Here is an 18,043-nt window from a genome sequence, read left to right on the forward strand (position 1 = left end):
AGAAAAGATGCTTCTTTTCGCAGAAAGTGGGACAGATTTAACCGTTGCCTCCCTAAATACCTCCGTTGCATAACATTTCCACTTGGTATAATCTACCTTGAACAATAATTAATTAGAAGTGACACCCAGATCACCTAGAAGCCTACTTAGACCATGCATGCAGCAAATCTCAAAACAAACAAAAATGCAGAATATTTGAAAATGTTCGGTGTATCAACACTTACTGGCTTGCATCAGCTGACCCTGGCGCCCAAACACCTGAGAGAAAGGGCTTCGACTGCAGGTGAGCGTCTCCTCCATGGCCGATCCTTCTTCTTCTTTGGAGTGCACCGAAGGTCAGCTTTCCACACCAGAGTAGTCTTCTCTCTCTTTTTTTCTCCCCTCCTTCTCTCCCTTTCTCAGCTGATTTGCCTCCGAAGTCTCTTCACGACCTCTTCCTACGCCTCGCACAGAGAGGATATTTGGCTTCTTCAGTTGCCTCTAAGCTGACTGCAGATCAGCAGCTCGTCTGGTCGCCTCCTATGCCGTTGAGAGTTGTGCGCTCTTCTTTGGCTGACGGGAGATCTGTGCGTTGCGCTCGCTCTCTCAGCCTGCTCATTAAAGCTCCAGTGTGGCGCTGCTTCAGATGGAGAGCACAGCGTGAACAAAGCAAGAGAGGGGAATAGAGCAATGAGAAGGAGAAGCCTGCTGCAGTGAGAAGACAGACTCGTACCCCTCTGATGAAAGTGAGAGCAGTGATCACTGTGTGTGTAGATGCATGCAAGTGTGTGTGTACCAGTGTTAGACCCTTCTGGTGCCAGTTTCCTCTTTTCCTAAAACTACTGGACTGTTCAGAAAAAAAAAAAAAGTGTGGTCCCCCCCCGTTACCGTCTGTAGACTCCATCTGTAATGGAGCAAAAAGTAGTTTCCAAATGATGATTTCATTTTCTAGTGGGGGGAAGAAAAGCTGGCCCGACTAACCTTGGCTCTATGTGAAAAAGTAATTTCCTCCTAAACCCAACTGAGTAATCGTGCCACCCTTTTTTTTTTTTTTTTAATGACACCGTGGAGGAATTTTGGCACTCTCGTCTTCACAGAATTGTTTTGGTTCGGGATTTTTCACATAAATATCCTACAAACTAGTTTTAGTTGTTTTGAGCCATTTTGAAGGTGGGTTTGCTGATATGTGAAGCCTTGCTGCCAAAGTCCTGATGGTTTGATATTCTCTTTATTGACTTCCCATTAGAGAACAGGCTGAGTTTCCTTCAGATACATGCTTGAATAGTTATACAAACTAGTCTAATCATCTTTGTATGAAATTCAAATTTGTTAGGTGATCTAAAACATTTAAATGTGATAAAGAATAAATGGAAGAAATCTGTTTAGATCGCATTTACACCATCTTTTAAATCAAATCCTTTAAGTTGAAATGCAGATGAGAACAGAGATGATTAAGACCACAGGTTTATAAATCTGTTTTAATGGTTTACAAAGTTTTAATTTGCGCCTAAGACAACCGTAGCGTTCTCTCAGTTTGAATTGAGGAGCACATCCAGAATCGTTTTCCGAGAGCTAAATCTCTGCGAACTAAATTTGCTTCAGAACAGTAAAGCTCCATTCTATTATTTCTCCCACTTTCTTCCAATGCAACCATACTTGAGGATAATCTTCCAAAAATAGACCGAGAAGACAATGAATCTCAGTGTTTCATTCACATACTCTCATCTGCATTACGGTTTAATATAGCATCTTGCTAAAGCAGGCACAAAAATATGCTTTTTCCAAGTACCTCAACAAGAAAAAATAAATAAAAAAGGTTTTTGCAAAAACAAACTGAACCACGGACACAAAATCAGTTTCAAAGTAAAGGGGCCAGTGGATCATTAAAAATGGATCTGCATCTTTTATTAATGTTCCTGTTACCGCAAATATTCTGCTCCCACATTAACAGCACTGCAGAGGACAAAAGGCAATAGTTCCAACAGAGTGTTTTTTTCCCGTGGTTTACCAGCTTGGTTTCACCGCTTTCACATAGTGAAAACTGCTAGGAGGGTTTGTCGTCTGTGTGTCAGTCAAAATTCATGCTAAGTAGCTAAAAGTACTGTGGAAAGGCAATAAAACAAAAGCAACTTTTCAAAGAGAGAATGCAAGCTACCAGAGGCCATACTGCTCATGTTTGTGTCAAAGAAAAGTGAAGGTTTTCGTTCATCGCTCTGTTGCACAAACTCTGACAGAGTATCGTTTTTGATGGAAGAACTGCTATGATAGTGTTCGTCAATCACTGATATTTAAGCAACATGCTTTGGTTTTCCACAGAGAAAAATAATCCATCCAACTGACTGGCGCACAACTCAAGCACTCATTGGGTGAGAGGCGAGGATCAACCTGTCCTGGTGAGAACCAGCTCCTTCTGCTACACTTTGCTTCGTACTGAGGGTTTGGGTTCTCGACTGACTGGAGGCTTCCTGGAGGCGTGGACTGTGGCGAGGTTTTAAATTTTGCCCGTTGGGTAACATTTGCATGTGAATGCGCCAGTTTGACGCCAAGAAGCCTACCAGAAATTGCCTGCAATATAAACAGCCAACCTCCACTGTGAAGAAAGCAGTGCTGATTAAATGGCTTTGTTCACTTCCTCCGCTGCTAAAACTACAGGCGGGCTACAATTCTAAAACTGAGCAGAAAATAAACATCATCGTGCACAACTTCTTCCGTTTGCTGATCGGCCTGCTAATATCTCTACTGGATGCAATCCGAGTCAAGGAGAGAAAGACCAGAATGTTCTGGAAGCAAGAACTTTTTAGAGCGGAATTGCACAAGAAGGCAATGGCCAGGCTAGATACAACCAGGACAGGGCAGCAGCCAATTAACCCAACAGTCTTTTTTTTTTACAGGGTGCCCAAAACAATGCACCCATACATGCATGGATAAGCATGCAAACTTCACACAGAAAGCCCAGATGAAGAAAACTGCACCTGTGCACTCTGCAATTTAGAAATAATTTACTAAAGATCAAGTTTCAAAATGCCACGTCTTTCCAACTCCTTTGACAATGGTTGTATAATTGCTAATAATGACTCCATTTTGTTGCCTTCCGCGCTCTTCTATAACGAGATCACACGCACGCGACATTGTCACACCATGATTATATCTCACTGCATTTCTGTTTGTCATTCAACCCTAAAATGGTGTAAGCATGATGAAATTAACAAGTTGGAGATCAAAGGTTTCTCATCAGACTTGGGGGATAGATGCTTCTGTTTTGTTGCAGATCATCACTGATTTCGTGTCCTCACTTCCTTTCATAATTTCCTGGGAGAGTTCAACATCGCCGCAGGCTAAAAAAATCCTACGCCGCTTTTTTTCTTTTTTTCAGCATGCAAATGCAGCATCGCAGTTTGAAGTTCCAGCTCAGCTTGTGAGCTCTGGGAGATCCTCTACCTCCTGGCTCTGGATTGTCACTGTAGGTGCACTGGCACAGCTCAAATTCATGTGTCAGAAATCAGACAGCAAACTCCCTCTTACCCAAACAATTGCACCACTGAAATGCCACCTGGTGAGCATAATGCCTTTTAAAGCACAATCACAACAAATCCTTTAAAACTCAGCATTTACTTTTCCTCACTTCAATAACAAAGCAGGCCTCTCAAGTTATTTGGATATAGCATAGAAAAAAAACAACCTACAACAACAACAAAAAAAACAAAAAAAAAAAGAAATAAAGTCCAAACCTCTTTGTGATCATATATTGTGAAAGCACTAACAGCGTTTAAAGAGTAGCGGTATGAGCTCCACCAGAGGGGAGAACGAATCCAGAAGCCTTTCCACAGATCACACAGTAAATTAAAGCAGCTACGTTTGCATTTTATCGCAGCTACCACCATGACACAAGGGATGTGGCAATTAAAGCAATATGTCAGCACCTCTGACACTTGGAACTCCCTTCTCTGAGTAATGAAGAATCGTGAAAAAATATATATATATATTTTATCTAAACCCCAGAAGTTTGTCTGTAGTGATAGTTGATTTGCATTGCTGCCTGGTTTCCAATTAAAACCACATTCTCTCAGTGCTGCATGTTGCTGAACAATCACAATTAAGCAGAAATTACCTTCTCTGCTAATGATTTTACCGTGTTTGCAAATAGAGAACACACAAACCTCGCCTCTGATGGACAGACAGTCAGGAACAGCAGTCTGCTTTTGAAGGAATTAGCCATATACTATCATGAAGGTGCCATTTATGACTCAATTACAACAATTTCAAAATCAGCATTAATTAAAAAAAAATCCGTTAGGCACTTAATGCATGCAGAGCCTCTTGTGATGTTGATTACGAGTTGTACTTAATCTGTAAACTTAATGAAAACTAAGGTGCATTTATTCTGAAATGAGCAATAAAGTCAGACACTTAAAAACTTGTCAGTGCTACAACTGTAACTTTGCTAAATGTGCACCACACTGAAAGCACTGAGGTTCCTTACATGTCATTGTGAATTTAATGCTTATGTTGGATGTTCCGCTTTGTTCCATCATGTCAGCTAATGGCATTTTGAAGCTAGTTTACGCATGTTTGCATCCTATCAACATGAAGGCATCGTGTGCGAGTTTTAAAGTCGTTACTCTTCAGAGTTGCTTTACATGCTGCTCTCTATTTAGATCCATTCCAAATTTACATGATTAGGTTTTGGTTTTTTTTTTGTCCTGTAAGAAGTTCTGGCAACTACGTGTCATTGCAAACAAATTGCATTTGAACCGTTATGCAAGGCTTGGGTTTTTAAAAAGTCAGAACACTCTTGAAAAAAGTTTATATCTCGAGTCTTTTTAAAATTAGACTGAAAGACATCTTTAAAAACCACTGACGAATGTACGGAATGATGAAATGTGGTACAAGACCTTGCAAAACACTTCATCGTTCTAATCTAAGCCTTCAATTTGTTTCAATTGAATTATCTATTAGACTGCCAGAGAGAACACAGTAAAGAAAAGTCTTTTTTTTTTTTTTTTTTAATACAGGGACTACACTGTGTTCATCTAATAAACTGACTAACAGTCTCCCTGGTCCTGCTAAAAACAAGGATCCTTGGAGCATGATGCTGCTTCTGCCATGTTTTGCACGGTTATTGATGTTCGGGGTAATATACGAAGGGATAATGGCCTCGTTGCAAAGATATAATTAAGAATATGTATTTTTATCATCTGAATAGAGAACCAAGACTTGGGTCATTATTTTAGGAAGGTGGCGACATGGTATGTCTGTTGTTTAAAGCTGGACAGAGGAAAGTCCAAATTAAGTCATTAATAAATCCAGCACAAAATGTAAAAATGAAACCTAGCAAACTGAGAATTCAAATTGTTCTGAAAACAAATTTGCTCTTTGAGGCAAATTTGTACAGATAAAGGTATGAAAAACCTACATACCTTTATCTGTACACAGTCATCCAAACTCTGGGTTCTCTCTCCGCTTTTCTCACAGGTTCTCTGTGCAGCTAAAACTATACTATGCCAGTCAGATAAGGCCACATTGCAAAATTAACTTGTGTGGGTTTCAACAAAGACAAGAGTGTGTGGTGGGTGGAATTGTAAACATATGAAGAGGCTAGAGGCTAGCAAGTGGACAATAGCACTTGCTATTGTTTTAGAAAAGCAGTATCTTATACTGCATCTAAAATAATGTACATGATGCTACATTAAATGCGTTGCAGTAAAAAACAAATCTGCGTTTCTTGCAAACTATATTTGAGAAACCTGGGACTCCTCTCACTCAAAATGACACCCGGTTTTAAAAAGTGTTTGGTTTTTTTGTTTGTTTTCCCAAATATTTTTCTCATACAGCAAGAGATTCTTTTTTGATCATGAGAAAAGGTGCATGATGGATAAGTTTGTTGTACAACAATTTTGATTTCTCGGCACTGAAGCAACAGCGCAAGTCTTCTGTAAGGAAAAAAAAAAAAAGTAGCTACTACTTTCCCTTTCCTTTTTGCTCTTTGGGATTTTGCTTTGCTCTTTTGCCACATGCAACTTGTCTTTATTTAAACAGAACCTCAACCTCTGCCCCAGAGTACACCAACAAAACAAAAATTAAGCAACTATCTTGGTAAATAAATCTTAGTGGACAGTCAAAGGTCAAGGGCTGCAATTCAGTCATCAGAAGAAAATATGTGCACAGAAATTTCAAACGGACTCCAGGGAACGCATTTGACATTTTACAGAATTCATCCCGTTCTCACACAAATGTACATTAGCCTATGTTTTTTCCCTCTTTAAAATGGTCCTTTTATGTTGAACTCTTTGGAAACAAAAGAGATAACATGTTTTAAAAAGCCGCTCTGTTGCAGGATTCTTAATTGCTCTGCAGGAGAGCGAGTGACAGTGAGTTAGACCGTGTTTGCTCCTGTGTTCAGCTGAAATTGCCTCCCTCTCATTGTTTTGTCTTTTGTCAAACACCAGCATTAAGTGAAGAAGCAGCGGCATCTTACCATATCGGCTTTGTATTCATCACTGGACAAAGAGAGTGAGGAAACACTGCCCCCACCTGGCCATCATGTAACTTGTTGAAATATACCACTAATTTTATATAATAGTGGTTTTAAAAAGTGAGTATGGTTCAAAACATTTAGGTTTCAGTATATGAAAAAGCAATGTGGACGCTGGAAAGTCCAATCCTAAGCAAAGCATTAAACATTCATATCTGTAATGACTACATGGGAAGAAGAAAAAGGGAATAGCTGTTCATTTTTTTTAGCAGGTTTGTTTCAAACACTCAGTTCAAACGTTTTGGGAGTATTTTTTTTCTAAATGTTGAACTTTGTTGACCATCACTTACCAATAATTTGGCTTCATGAAAGTGTCTTCTGTCCGTGTTGTTCACCAACCCTGGTCCTCAAGGCACACTGTCCTGCGTGTAGACGTTCCCCCGATTTTGACACACCTCACAACTCATTGCAGTTCAGCAAAACCCTGTTAATCAACCATTAATTGAAATCAGACGAATTGAAGCAGGAAAACTTCTAATACCGGAATGTCCAAAGTCGGTTTTATGCATGGATGATCCGAGGTAACAGTGTTCCAATTAAGACGGAATTTCAACATGGCGACGTGTACCTGTTACAAAGATAATCTTAAACTTTATTTTCCACAAGCAAACACCACTTCTAGTTTGTTCAGTGTAGAGTTTAGGCGCTACATGCAATTTGTGTCTTGTATAAACATGTGTCCACTAAATCTACTGTTGATGCTAGGAGCGGCTATATTAAAAAACAAAGACGACATTAAGTCTTAACCGGGAGTTGCTCCCAGTGGGAAATCTGAGCTCGGAGTTCCAGTTGATTTTTCCTCATGGGAAGTTGGCAATTGGGAAGCAGCGTAACTACGTACTCGGCATGCCAATGTTTTGCTCAGGCCTGCTAACGAGCCATCATTTGATTCAGTTGTGTTAAAACTGGGAGATGACTCCACGATGCATTTTTTTTAATCTCCTCTAAGGGTAGTTTTCTATTTTCTTGCACATCATTCTCTTTTGCTTTTTATATTAGAGCTTTTGAAATATTTGTACTTCTTCAATTAGGTTCACCACTCCAATAAATGTTAATTATTCTTCTAAATATTGTTAGGAACTACCCACTTTACTCTCAAATCATAGATGGACTATAACCTTTTGAGTCTTCATCTTTAAATGTATTTTTTTTTTCACCATCAATGTTGTCTATGACTAAATATATCTGCTATAATTTTGGACACACTCAACAAAAGATTTAATCAGAATCAGTAGCTTGTGCATTTTGACTTTTGGTTATAAGTCACACTACTTTGAACCCAGCTGAATTGGATGCTAATCCACATCAAAGAACATTTTCTTAACAGGGAATCACATCAACTCGTATTCAGTTGACGCTCAATTTATTTTTAACACTTGCTTGAAAAAAAACAAAACAGCAACTTTAGTGCAAATCAAACAGGAATTATTCAAGAACATGATTTTTAAGTTATTAATAAATATACATGACTCAATTTACATTTTTAAAATGCTACAAGCACTTTTCACAGTTCAGCATCTGTCTCCCAATCTATTCTGTACATCCAACAGGTTTCAGTCAGAACCAAAGAAACACCAGGCCAAAAAAAAAAAAAGAATTAACAGATACAGAGACTTTTATCAAGTTTCAGATTACAAAATTAATATTTAAATCTCACACAAAATAATTACCCTGTATAGCAGTTATTTTTCCAAACTTTTAGTTGATATCAGAAACAAAATCTTACATAAAAACAAATACTATTTGATTTAGGACACTGTGCAACAAATGTTTATATATATATATATATATATATCACACAAGAATACCATCTCCCAGCCAAAAACAATTTTTGAAAGTACAAACAAAAGTGAAGTGCTTGTGTGTTCGAGATGATAAACAATATTACATTTTCAATCACTGTAGGGATAACAAAACACTACAAAACAAAGGTTTGATAAGTATTTCTGGGAAGATGTGCAAAACAAAGCATAAAGAAGAGAGTAAGTCAGATGAAAATGCACAGATGCCAAATATTGGGATTGGTTCAGTCAAACTAACTTCACATAATAGAAACACAGTACTTCTATTTGGGGTTGCGGTCCAAATGCATCAACTGGCAAGATTTCTCAGTTGTAGAGAATTTGTTTACATCAATCTGTAAATACATGAGAAAATACGCATTATCGCACTTAACTTAAAAGATGTTCATATGCTATACCCTCTGAACAAGAATTACACATAGCTCAGATGTGAAAGTAAATTTCAATAAGACAATGGTTTATAATTTGCTAAAGCAGCTAAATAAATTCTTCGTCTGATAAACACTGAGAGATGATACACTTTCACTGTTGTCATGCTGTATTTTACCATTTTAAATAAATTTCATGGCACACAAGAGCATTCTACTCAAACTCATTTAGTAGCAGCGGGGCGTCAAAAAATGCCTTTAGCATTAATTTTAGTAAATATTACATTCACAGCAATTATGGAAAACCCACTACTCTGACTGTCATTCTAAAAATTAATGATTACAAAACATAGGTCTTAAGATATGAGGTTCAGGCCAAGGTTACATTATATTGTGCTACTGTTTAAAACTCAGGGTTTTTTTTTGTATCTTCAGAAAAAAAATCTCCAAATGTACAATTTTCGAACAGTAGACATGCCTTCTCTTTATTCAGATTGCTGACCTTACCCCTCGGAGAAAAGCTTCATGATCAGATTCAGTATTGAAGTTGTATCAACATAATCCATGGTAAATATGTGTAGCGAGAGCAGAAGCTCACAGACAGCATGCAGTAAGAATTGAAATCAAAAGGCAACTGAGTACAAAGAAAAAGTGCAAATGCATGCCAGAAATGATTGCCACCTGCCATGCTCACTAAACCGCCCATCAAGAAGGAAATGCGAGGAGCTCGGTTCATCCTACTTCCTTTTCCAATTTGTAGCATGAAGCAGCCAGATTAACTTCAAGTGCAACTCCAAGCTATTGACACAGCAAGCTTATGCAACGAAGAATTCTTTTTTCCCCTCAAAATCTTAAGCTGCTAAAATGGCATTCACACATTCGCTCAAGTTCGCATTACGGGCCTGTTTTATCCGTTCTGTAATCAGTCATTTATTGTACAGTATAATGCAGTCTACAGGTCTACTGGGTTTCCAGTGTGATTACCAGTACTTTTCCCTGTAGGGTAACGCAGAGTGTTTCATACAGTGGAGTCCTGAAACGACAACAGAATACAGAATTAAAGTTATGAATGGAAAAACATAACAAATCATCAGGTTTTATGTACATTGCCCTTCACTCATAGCTTTACCCCGGAGAAAGAGTAAAAAATGCAACCAAAGAAACACAGAGAATGGTAAAAGCAAAAAAAAATAAAAGAAATCCCACAGCCAGAAAATGCCAGCAAAGAGGTACATCTTGTCACCAAGATTACTACTACTGGATCCTCTATGCTTATTTGGGAGTCATACCAGAAAAAGGTCTCGTTTGTTCAACCATCACAAATGTAACTATGTGGAATTAGCTAAAAGCCATTGGGCGTGGCAATATTATCTCAGAATTTTGAGAAAACTGATTCCAAACACACATCAACAGAGATGGATCACCAGACACAAAAATCAACCCTCCACTTTTCTGTCAATTATAATATTGGTACAAATGTATTTACCTGCACCATCCTGGAGGATTACTCATGTTCTCAAGCTGAGGTTTTCTGCTCAGGGCAGCCTTTAATGGCTCCAGATGCAACTTCTTCAGTCTGAGCAGCAGCAGATTCATCTCTCAGTGGGACACTCTGCGGAGGCTTCACAATAGTGATTTTAATGGGAATTCCTTTGATGGTGTGCTGCACTCTGCTGTACTGCCGCAGAGACGGGTTGAAAGTGCGAATGGGAACTTCTGCCAGCGTGGGCGCCTCTTGTTTGGGCTGTATGCTCTCCTTAATGATGATTTTACTTCGTTTGCTTGAGAAGACGGTTTGCACTGGGAGAATGGCAGGTCTCTTTGTAGAGCCAGATGTCTGGAGTCTTGTGTTATGCCGAGGCGGGGGTTGCAGTTTCTCTTTTAAATGGGAAACTCCTCGATGCGAGTGTTCGTTGTTCTCTTTCGTGAGAGAGATTCCTCCCTCTTTCCTTTTTTTCATCTCCTTGGGCTTTTTGGGGCAGACGGCCATGTGTTTGGTTCTGCTGCGGCGCATTGTGAACTCTCTGTTGCAGTGAGGGCAGACAAAGATTTCTACCTGTGCAGGTGACAGTTTGTTTGCTGAAGAAATTGACTTGTTTCTATGTGGCATAATCCTCTGGACAAACTTCTTCTTCCTTTTATTGAGTATTTTGATCTTGACTGGTGGGTCTTGATTTGGTTTGGACCGGTTTCCCTGACTGACTCTGACTGAAGTATTTAGTCCATTAGCAGAGTTTGTCGTAGACAAAACTCCATTCTGGGTTTTTGCAAAGTGGCGTAAGGGGACAGGATTTTTTCTAGGCGTGTATCGCTTCTTATCGCTTGCATTTGCACATGCCAAGATGTGCTTGTGCAGCTCTGGCATGTTGTCAAAGCTTTTCCCACACTTGGTGCACCGAATAGCTGTACTAAAGGTTTGTGGGATGTTGTGGGTGGTGAAGTTAGTAGCTGAAGCAAGTGACCCTGCAGGGGATCTGTTGTGGTAAGGAAAGGGAGGCGGCTTAAAGCTGGGATAATGCTGGTTTATGCCAAGACGAACATCAGGCCCTTTGATCTTACCTCCATCTGAAGTCATGATCTTAATTGTTGTAAAGAGCTCATCAGCAGTCGTGTCAACGTCGCATTCTTCCCTTTTGACAGATTTTTTTGATTCCTCTGGCGACTTTGTGACTGAAGGATCTGTATTGATTTTACTTGTGTTGTTGTAGTTCTGAGGTCTCAGTTTACCCTTCTCCTCTTCCGTGTATGAGCACTGCTGGCCAGGATGCAGTTCATTTTGATGCTGCTTCAGATTGCAAAGGTAGACAAATTCTTTTGTACATGCACTACAAACGTAGGTCTTTCCGACGCCGTGAAGACTCGATCGATGGTCAAGAAGCGCAGATGGCTTGCCAAACAGCAGCACGCAGAACTCACATTTGTAGGGCCATTCATCTGCATGGTCAGCCACATGATGACCAAGTTCTTTCATTGAATGGAAGAGCCTTTCACACACGTTGCAGATGAAATTCTTGGTGAAAGTCTGCTCCTCTGCATCAACTGCTGTCTCAGTTGAGGGTTCTTCTTCAGTTTTGTCAGGAGGAGGGGCAGGAGGTGTTTTAGGTGCAGTTTCACACATAGAAACAGACCCATTAGATACTTCCTCGACTTTTTTTGTAGGAAGCTCCGCACTAACAAGTCCTAGACCAGGTTTTGAGTCTGCCACAGGAGGAGAATCAGACGTCACTGGGGTGTTAGACGTCAGGGCTACAGATTCTGGGATGGCAGGAGTGTCCACAGGTTGAGGGTCAGGTAAAGATGTGATCTGTTGTTGTTCTAATTGATTGATGACCATCTGAGTGGGTGCTAGAGGCTCAGCTGTCTTCTCTTGTAAAGTTACTGCAGCTGGCACAATACTTCCTGGAGCTTCGAGAGCTATGGTGCACTCTATTAAGACAGTGTTGCTGGCTAATTTGAGTAGGGAATCATTTAAGGTTACAGTGGGTGGGAACGACACTTCTGACACAGGAGCAGATTCAACCATCGGTGGGTTGAGTGCAATCTGATCAGTGAGAAAGACGTGGCTAGGTAGATTCAGGGTTGGGTCAAGTGGCTGGGAGAGAGTGACAATGTTTGCAGAGTTGGCGGAGGCAAATGCAGTAGTTAAATCACACTGTGACGAATTTAAAGGATTTTCTGTGCAAATCACCAAGGGTTCTGGAGATATGTTTGGTGCAAGTAACTGGATTGGTTGGTTTGAGGGGTTGGAAAGAGACGGAGGTGGAGCCAAAACTGTGATCAACGAGGGAGCAGCAGGGAGTACAGTGTGAGTGACTGGAGAAGCAAATGCTATGGCGCACTGTGGAGGTGGTTCCAAGGCAAGAGGAGTAAGCGACGCAGGTGATCGAGTCAAAGAATTTGGGGGTAAGGTCAGTCCATAAACAAGTCCCTCAGCAAGATGCTCCAGTGGGTTCACAACATCCGAGCCCGTTACAAGAGTCAAGTCTGTAACTACAGGTGTTTCTGGATTCACGTGGCTTATTATTTGCTCCTCACTACTTATTAAGACCTTTTCTGCCACATTTGAATTTAAACCCTTAAACACAGGGTCAGATTCACCAGGGTTCTTTCTTTGTAAACTCAAATCTAGCGCAGCATCAGCTGATGCTTCATCTTCATTTCTTTTGACTGTATTAGAAAGATCCAGGGGTTGCTGGTTACACGGATTACCACCAGTCGCTGGGGCCCAACTCTCTGACAAAACGGGAATCCCTTCAGGCACAGCTACAGACTGAGTTGCATCATTATTCTCATTTCCTGTTTGTTGGACAGGCGAGTTACGCTGAGCATCAATTTGTCTTTTACTTCCGTCACAAAAATCTAACGGATCGGGCTCTCCTGTGTCTTCATTTGCTGCAAGAATTTGCTGTGAGGACCCAGTGGGAGAGCCAGTTCTTCTCCTAAACTTTCCAGTCCCAGAAGGTAGGACAGTGAGTGAAACAGGTGATGAAGACTTCTGTCCATCAGTGACGAGGGCAACTGTAGGTTTAAATCCCTCCTGTTTCTCAAGAAGCTGCTTAAGTTTTGGAGACAGGAACACAGTGCGTTCTTCCTGAACAATCTCTGATTCTGTATTCTGAGGGAACAGATTCTCAATCAATGATGACAAAAGTGATGATGAGGATGAAGACATGACCACCTCAGACTGCAGTTCAGTTTTAATCTGTGGTAGGAGAGGTGGTGTGGCGGTTCTTCTTTTGGACTGTTGTTGACCAGGTGCTTCTGCATCTGTGTTTAAAACTTGGCTAATCTGCGCAGGGCCCAAAATTAGGGTGTCCATTCCAACTAAAGTTGAGGACCCAGAGCGGATTTCCATTTCACAGTTATTTATTGTACTTGTTGATAGTATCTTTCCATCAATGTAAAAGCTAAGATTCTCTGAAATATTACTTGACACATCTAGCATATATTGCTCTGCTTGTTCTCCATTATTTTCCAAAACAGCAGTGGAAATTGTTTTCATGGCCTGTGTTTGTTGTTGAAAAGATTCACTTAGTAGAGCTTGAGGTATTTCCTCTTGTGCCAGCTTGGCATTTTCTTTCACTGTAGGATGCAGTTGGCTGTCAGGGATCCTGTCCTCCTCATACTGTCTGTTCATACTTATCTTCTCTGGAGATTTGCAAGGATGATGAACGTGCATGTGTCGTTCCAAGCCTTGTTTGCAGGTAAAACATCTGTTACAGTGCTGGCACACAAAAGCTTTTTTATCTGTATCTTCGATGGGGAGCTTGTGAGAGTATAAGTGCTCCCAGCTGATATCTAGTTGTTCTTGTGTATCCTCCCTGTCTCCACGTTCAGAGATGTACAAGTGGGAAGAGTCTTCCATCCTGACTTGGCATATGTATATAGTTGTTTGATCGATGTTTTTCCACACAGGATAGCAGCAGCAGTCATACCTATTAAGATGATAAAGAAAATGCTAGAATTCAGAAGTGTGATACAGATCATTGAAGGATTGCATTAAATCAACTTTAGCAAAATAGAAAAGAAACAAGACTACGAGAAGCATTAGCAATAGGAAATATTAGCTGGCTAATGTCGTTTGTGAATCTAAACATCATTGACCTTTGTACCAGGTCAATCCTAAAAAGCTGAATGGACACAATTGGTTGTAGTAACACAACCAATCATAAATGCAATATGGTTAACAATGGCAAAGCCTTGCCATAATATACAAACAAGATTTAAGCAACATGCATCATATGTATTAATTCCAACGGAAAAAGGAATTTATAGAGGGAATAAAAAGCTGATTGAGATAAATATAAATAAGATATGGGAGACCTAATAATATACTTCAACCGTTAACGTCGTTGCTGTACCACATAGAAAAATTGTTTTACATGCCAGGAAAAAAATCTAACTAAACTTATATGTTAAGTTTACATCACAAATGCATCATATATTTCTGGAAAAATATCAAAACGTTAATCCAAAAGAAAATGTGCCTAAACTGATACAGTATTGGATTAAACTTAAAGTTTTCCTTTGCAAATATCACATCCCAAAATCAAATTAAATATTCAAATTCATTTTGTAAAGGAAAAAAGGCCAACAAAACCGACCTAGACTAGGTAAAAAATAAAAATAAATAAAAATACAAAACATAACTGAAAGTAGCAACAACTGTTATCAACATGTTCTTCAGTTTTGTATTAACTGTATTTACATTTTGTATTAAAATGTGTTTAATGATCTTTAACATTTATGTGTAATGGAACAGCAACTACAGAGGAATATCTTTTATAGAACTACACTTCTTATTTACAAATGTTTTTTTGAAAGTTGGTAAGGTTAATTTAAATATTTAAGACTGGCTTACCATTTTCACCACAAGGTTAGAATGGGTTTGTGGAGATGCAGATTTTTGCTGAGGTTTTTCTGTTGGGGAAAAAAACAACATGTAAATGGTTGAAAGGAAAACTGATCATTACTGTATGCTCCCACAAAACAAAAAGCACAATGTGATAATTAGCAATGAGGTGAAAGCGAATGATACAAGTAGTTCCTCCTAACAGACAGGAACAGAAAAAATAAAGCACATTAGAGGATAACAGAACAGAAAATTCTCTTGAGAATACTACCTAGATATCCTTAAACATTATTTAAATGTCTTTTATATCAATAGTTATAAAATACTAGCAAAATATACAGTTGACAATAGGGCGGTGGATTTTGACATAAACCTTATGTTCTACGACAAAATGGCAGGCCTGTCGTGTCTTATTTGTTCTCCCATGAATCTTGTTTGAAAAACAAATGCCAATTTAAATACATAAAAAGGCTAAATCTAACTTGTCACTAATTCGAAACACGCTTTTCCAAAAACATACGTTTAAAAATGTATATTTCGCATAGTTATGCACACAATGCAGCGTTTAAGTACATAAAGACACAAGATGACATGTAAACAAAGACTTTTTAAATAGATGTACATTTCCGTTATATTTACAGCACAATAATCCGGTGAATTCTTGTACAAGAGAGGCACTATTAAATATATTAGCAGAATCTATATCATTCAAGGGCCTACAGTAATGAATTAGTAGAAGCTATTTTAAAATATTCGGTTTCTATTTTAATTACTGTAGGCTATAACAGGTCTTTTTTTTTTTTTTTTTTAAACACTACCACGTACATGCCGATAAATAACAGTTGTCTTATTTTAATAAGTTAAAGGCAGACAGGCGATGAGGTGCGCCTCCCCTGGTTCGGTGACGCTTCCCCGTCCTTGCTCCATTGCTAACAGCTCACACAACACGTCGTCACATTTACTCTGGCTACAGAGCCAGCTAGCTCCTCTAAATTTAAGGTCAACTAGATTTACGAACGCAAGCCTTTAACTATTTACCGAGCAGAATGAAGACACCAAGAAATTACTAAACTGACGTCTTCGAACAAAGCCTCATACACCATTTAAAAAAAGGGAGTTGTTGTCGACCGCTGTGTCCGCATCTACCGATAGCTACAATGCTATTGCTAGCTTGTTAGCTTTTGCCAAGAATTAAAACCAAATGTTAACCGCGACAGCCTCAAGTACAGCTTGGTGAATAAAATTTGAAAGAAAAAGAAGGTCTTTAAACATACACGTTGCTTCCAAAGTTCCAGAAAGGTTTGAAACAGTCCTGTTGTGCACCTTGTAGACAGCTGTTTTTTCACTTTACTCTATCAACAAAATTCCGGCGTTCTGATTGGACAAAGAATTAGGATGTCAAAATTTAACCAATCAGTGAGAGTCTTCTTAAAGTTGAATTTTTAAAAGGACAAAAAGACTGTTCTTTTAAAGATTGTTCTTGCGAATAAAATACACCTAAACTATTATTGTGGTGTGTGAATATAATCATTTTATTATTATAGAATTAAAATTATGTTTTTAAAATAAGGTTTTTGAATACGGAAAACCTAGATCGTCAAGCAAATGTAAATACTTGTTTAAAACCTAAGATGGTTTTACAATGTCTGCTATCTTTTTTATTAACTTTTCTTATCCGACGTAATTGCCATTGAATTTTACGAGTTCCAAAAATATTTATGCCCATTTTACATGGTACAGTTGAAATTGTTGAAAAAATATTTATACAATTTGTTTTAAATCACACGGTGAAAGTAACAGATGGCTATATTGTTAAAATAGGAGGAAGGTGTGTAAAAAAAAAATTCGGTAACACTTTATTTGAAGAGGTGTGCATAAAACTGGCATGACACTGTCATAAACATGACATAACACCTGTCATGAACATAAAGAAGTCTTTATGAATGTTTATGACTGTTGTCATGAAGTGTCAATCGGTAAATCATGACACTTTGAATGCAAAGTTGCATTAAAAGTCCATTAAAAGTGGCAACTTTGCATGATTTTGTAAATTATGATAATTTGATGCAAAGTTGGCATTTTTAATGGACTTTCAATGCAGCTTTTAGAGCAACTTTGCATTAAAAGTATCATTATTTACCGAATGAGACTTCATGACAACTGTCATAAACATTCATAAAGACTTCTTTATGTTCATGGCAGGTGTTATGTCATGTTTATGACAGTGTCATGTCAGTCTTATGCACACCCCTTCAAATAAAAGTGTTACCAAACATTCGATCTGGAGCGCACCTGCGGGTGTCTAAACATGGTTGTTTCAAAGTAAAACTTGGGAAAAAAGTGTTACATTAAAAATTAAACTCGACGATTAACTGCTGAATTTTTTGTGATCTGACATTATTTCATTCGATTTTTTATGCTTTCTGAATATAAGAAATATTATTCCAGACTGAATAACGGGTTAAAGAAATGGCCATAAAAACATGTCACTATATTCCTTGCCATTGTAGTGTGTTATCTTGACCAGGAGAGGGGGCAAAATTAAAAGACTTTGTTTCAATAAAGATGAGCGCACCTACGCGTTTGTTTGCAACATTTACAAATTATTATTAAGGATTATTTTTGAATGTGCAGTATTTTTTTTTAATCCCACAGTAACCTTATAATACTTATGTGCGCATTATATACAGTGATTACATCTGAAGTATTATTTAGTAATGCTTGTAATCACATTTATTCAGGTAAAGAGCTTACAAAATATCTGTGCACGAACACGTAGTCTGATTCATTTGTTTGTATTAACTTGAACTATGCTTTATTTACGACCATTTTTTCAAGCGATTACATTTCGAAGTGAGAGGGATTAAGCTGCAGACTGCAAACAAAAGAAATATTCATCAATAACACGACTTATACTGTAGCTTGTTTCATATAAAAGGATGTGTACAAACCCATTCAGTACACTGAGAAGCAATTTAGTAGTGAAACTTATCATGCGCATATGCTGTTT

At 38.6% G+C, this 18,043-nt stretch overlaps 2 protein-coding genes across 8 annotated transcripts in view; both read right to left on the reverse strand.

The window, feature by feature from the left end:
- Window positions 1-799, reverse strand: part of LOC103467993 (kazrin) — a 168,293-nt gene extending 167,494 nt beyond the window's left edge. For 2 of the 5 annotated variants that reach the window (XR_014088174.1, XM_017305778.2), the window contains exon 1: window positions 225-799. Coding sequence is in view for 3 of the 5 variants with exons in the window: in XM_017305778.2 (XP_017161267.1) it covers window positions 225-300 (76 nt within the window). In the remaining 2 variants the exon portion in view is untranslated. The remainder of the gene's footprint in view (window positions 1-224) is intronic. The other 3 variants (XR_014088173.1, XM_008414774.3, XM_017305779.2) reach the window with 3 other exon arrangements.
- Window positions 800-7,857: 7,058 nt separating this feature from the next.
- Window positions 7,858-16,403, reverse strand: prdm2a (PR domain containing 2, with ZNF domain a). 3 transcript variants are annotated; one of them, XM_008414775.3, is made up of 4 exons: window positions 16,308-16,403; window positions 15,043-15,101; window positions 10,168-14,116; window positions 7,858-9,714 (listed from the first exon to the last, which is right to left on the reverse strand). In XM_008414775.3, exon 3 carries the CDS (start codon window positions 14,044-14,046, stop codon window positions 10,198-10,200), a length of 3,849 nt encoding a protein of 1,282 aa, XP_008412997.2. In that variant the 5' UTR covers window positions 14,047-14,116; window positions 15,043-15,101; window positions 16,308-16,403; the 3' UTR covers window positions 7,858-9,714; window positions 10,168-10,197. The 3 variants fall into 3 exon arrangements, with proteins under 3 accessions (XP_008412997.2, XP_008412998.2, XP_017161417.2); XM_008414776.3 differs by lacking the exon at window positions 16,308-16,403 and adding an exon at window positions 16,072-16,142; XM_017305928.2 differs by lacking the exon at window positions 16,308-16,403 and adding an exon at window positions 15,859-16,038.
- Between the last annotated feature and the right edge of the window lie 1,640 nt (window positions 16,404-18,043).

Source organism: Poecilia reticulata, chromosome 7 (assembly GCF_904066995.2).
Source record: "Poecilia reticulata chromosome 7, P_reticulata-male-v2, whole genome shotgun sequence".
Classification (NCBI taxonomy): Eukaryota; Metazoa; Chordata; class Actinopteri; order Cyprinodontiformes; family Poeciliidae; genus Poecilia; species Poecilia reticulata.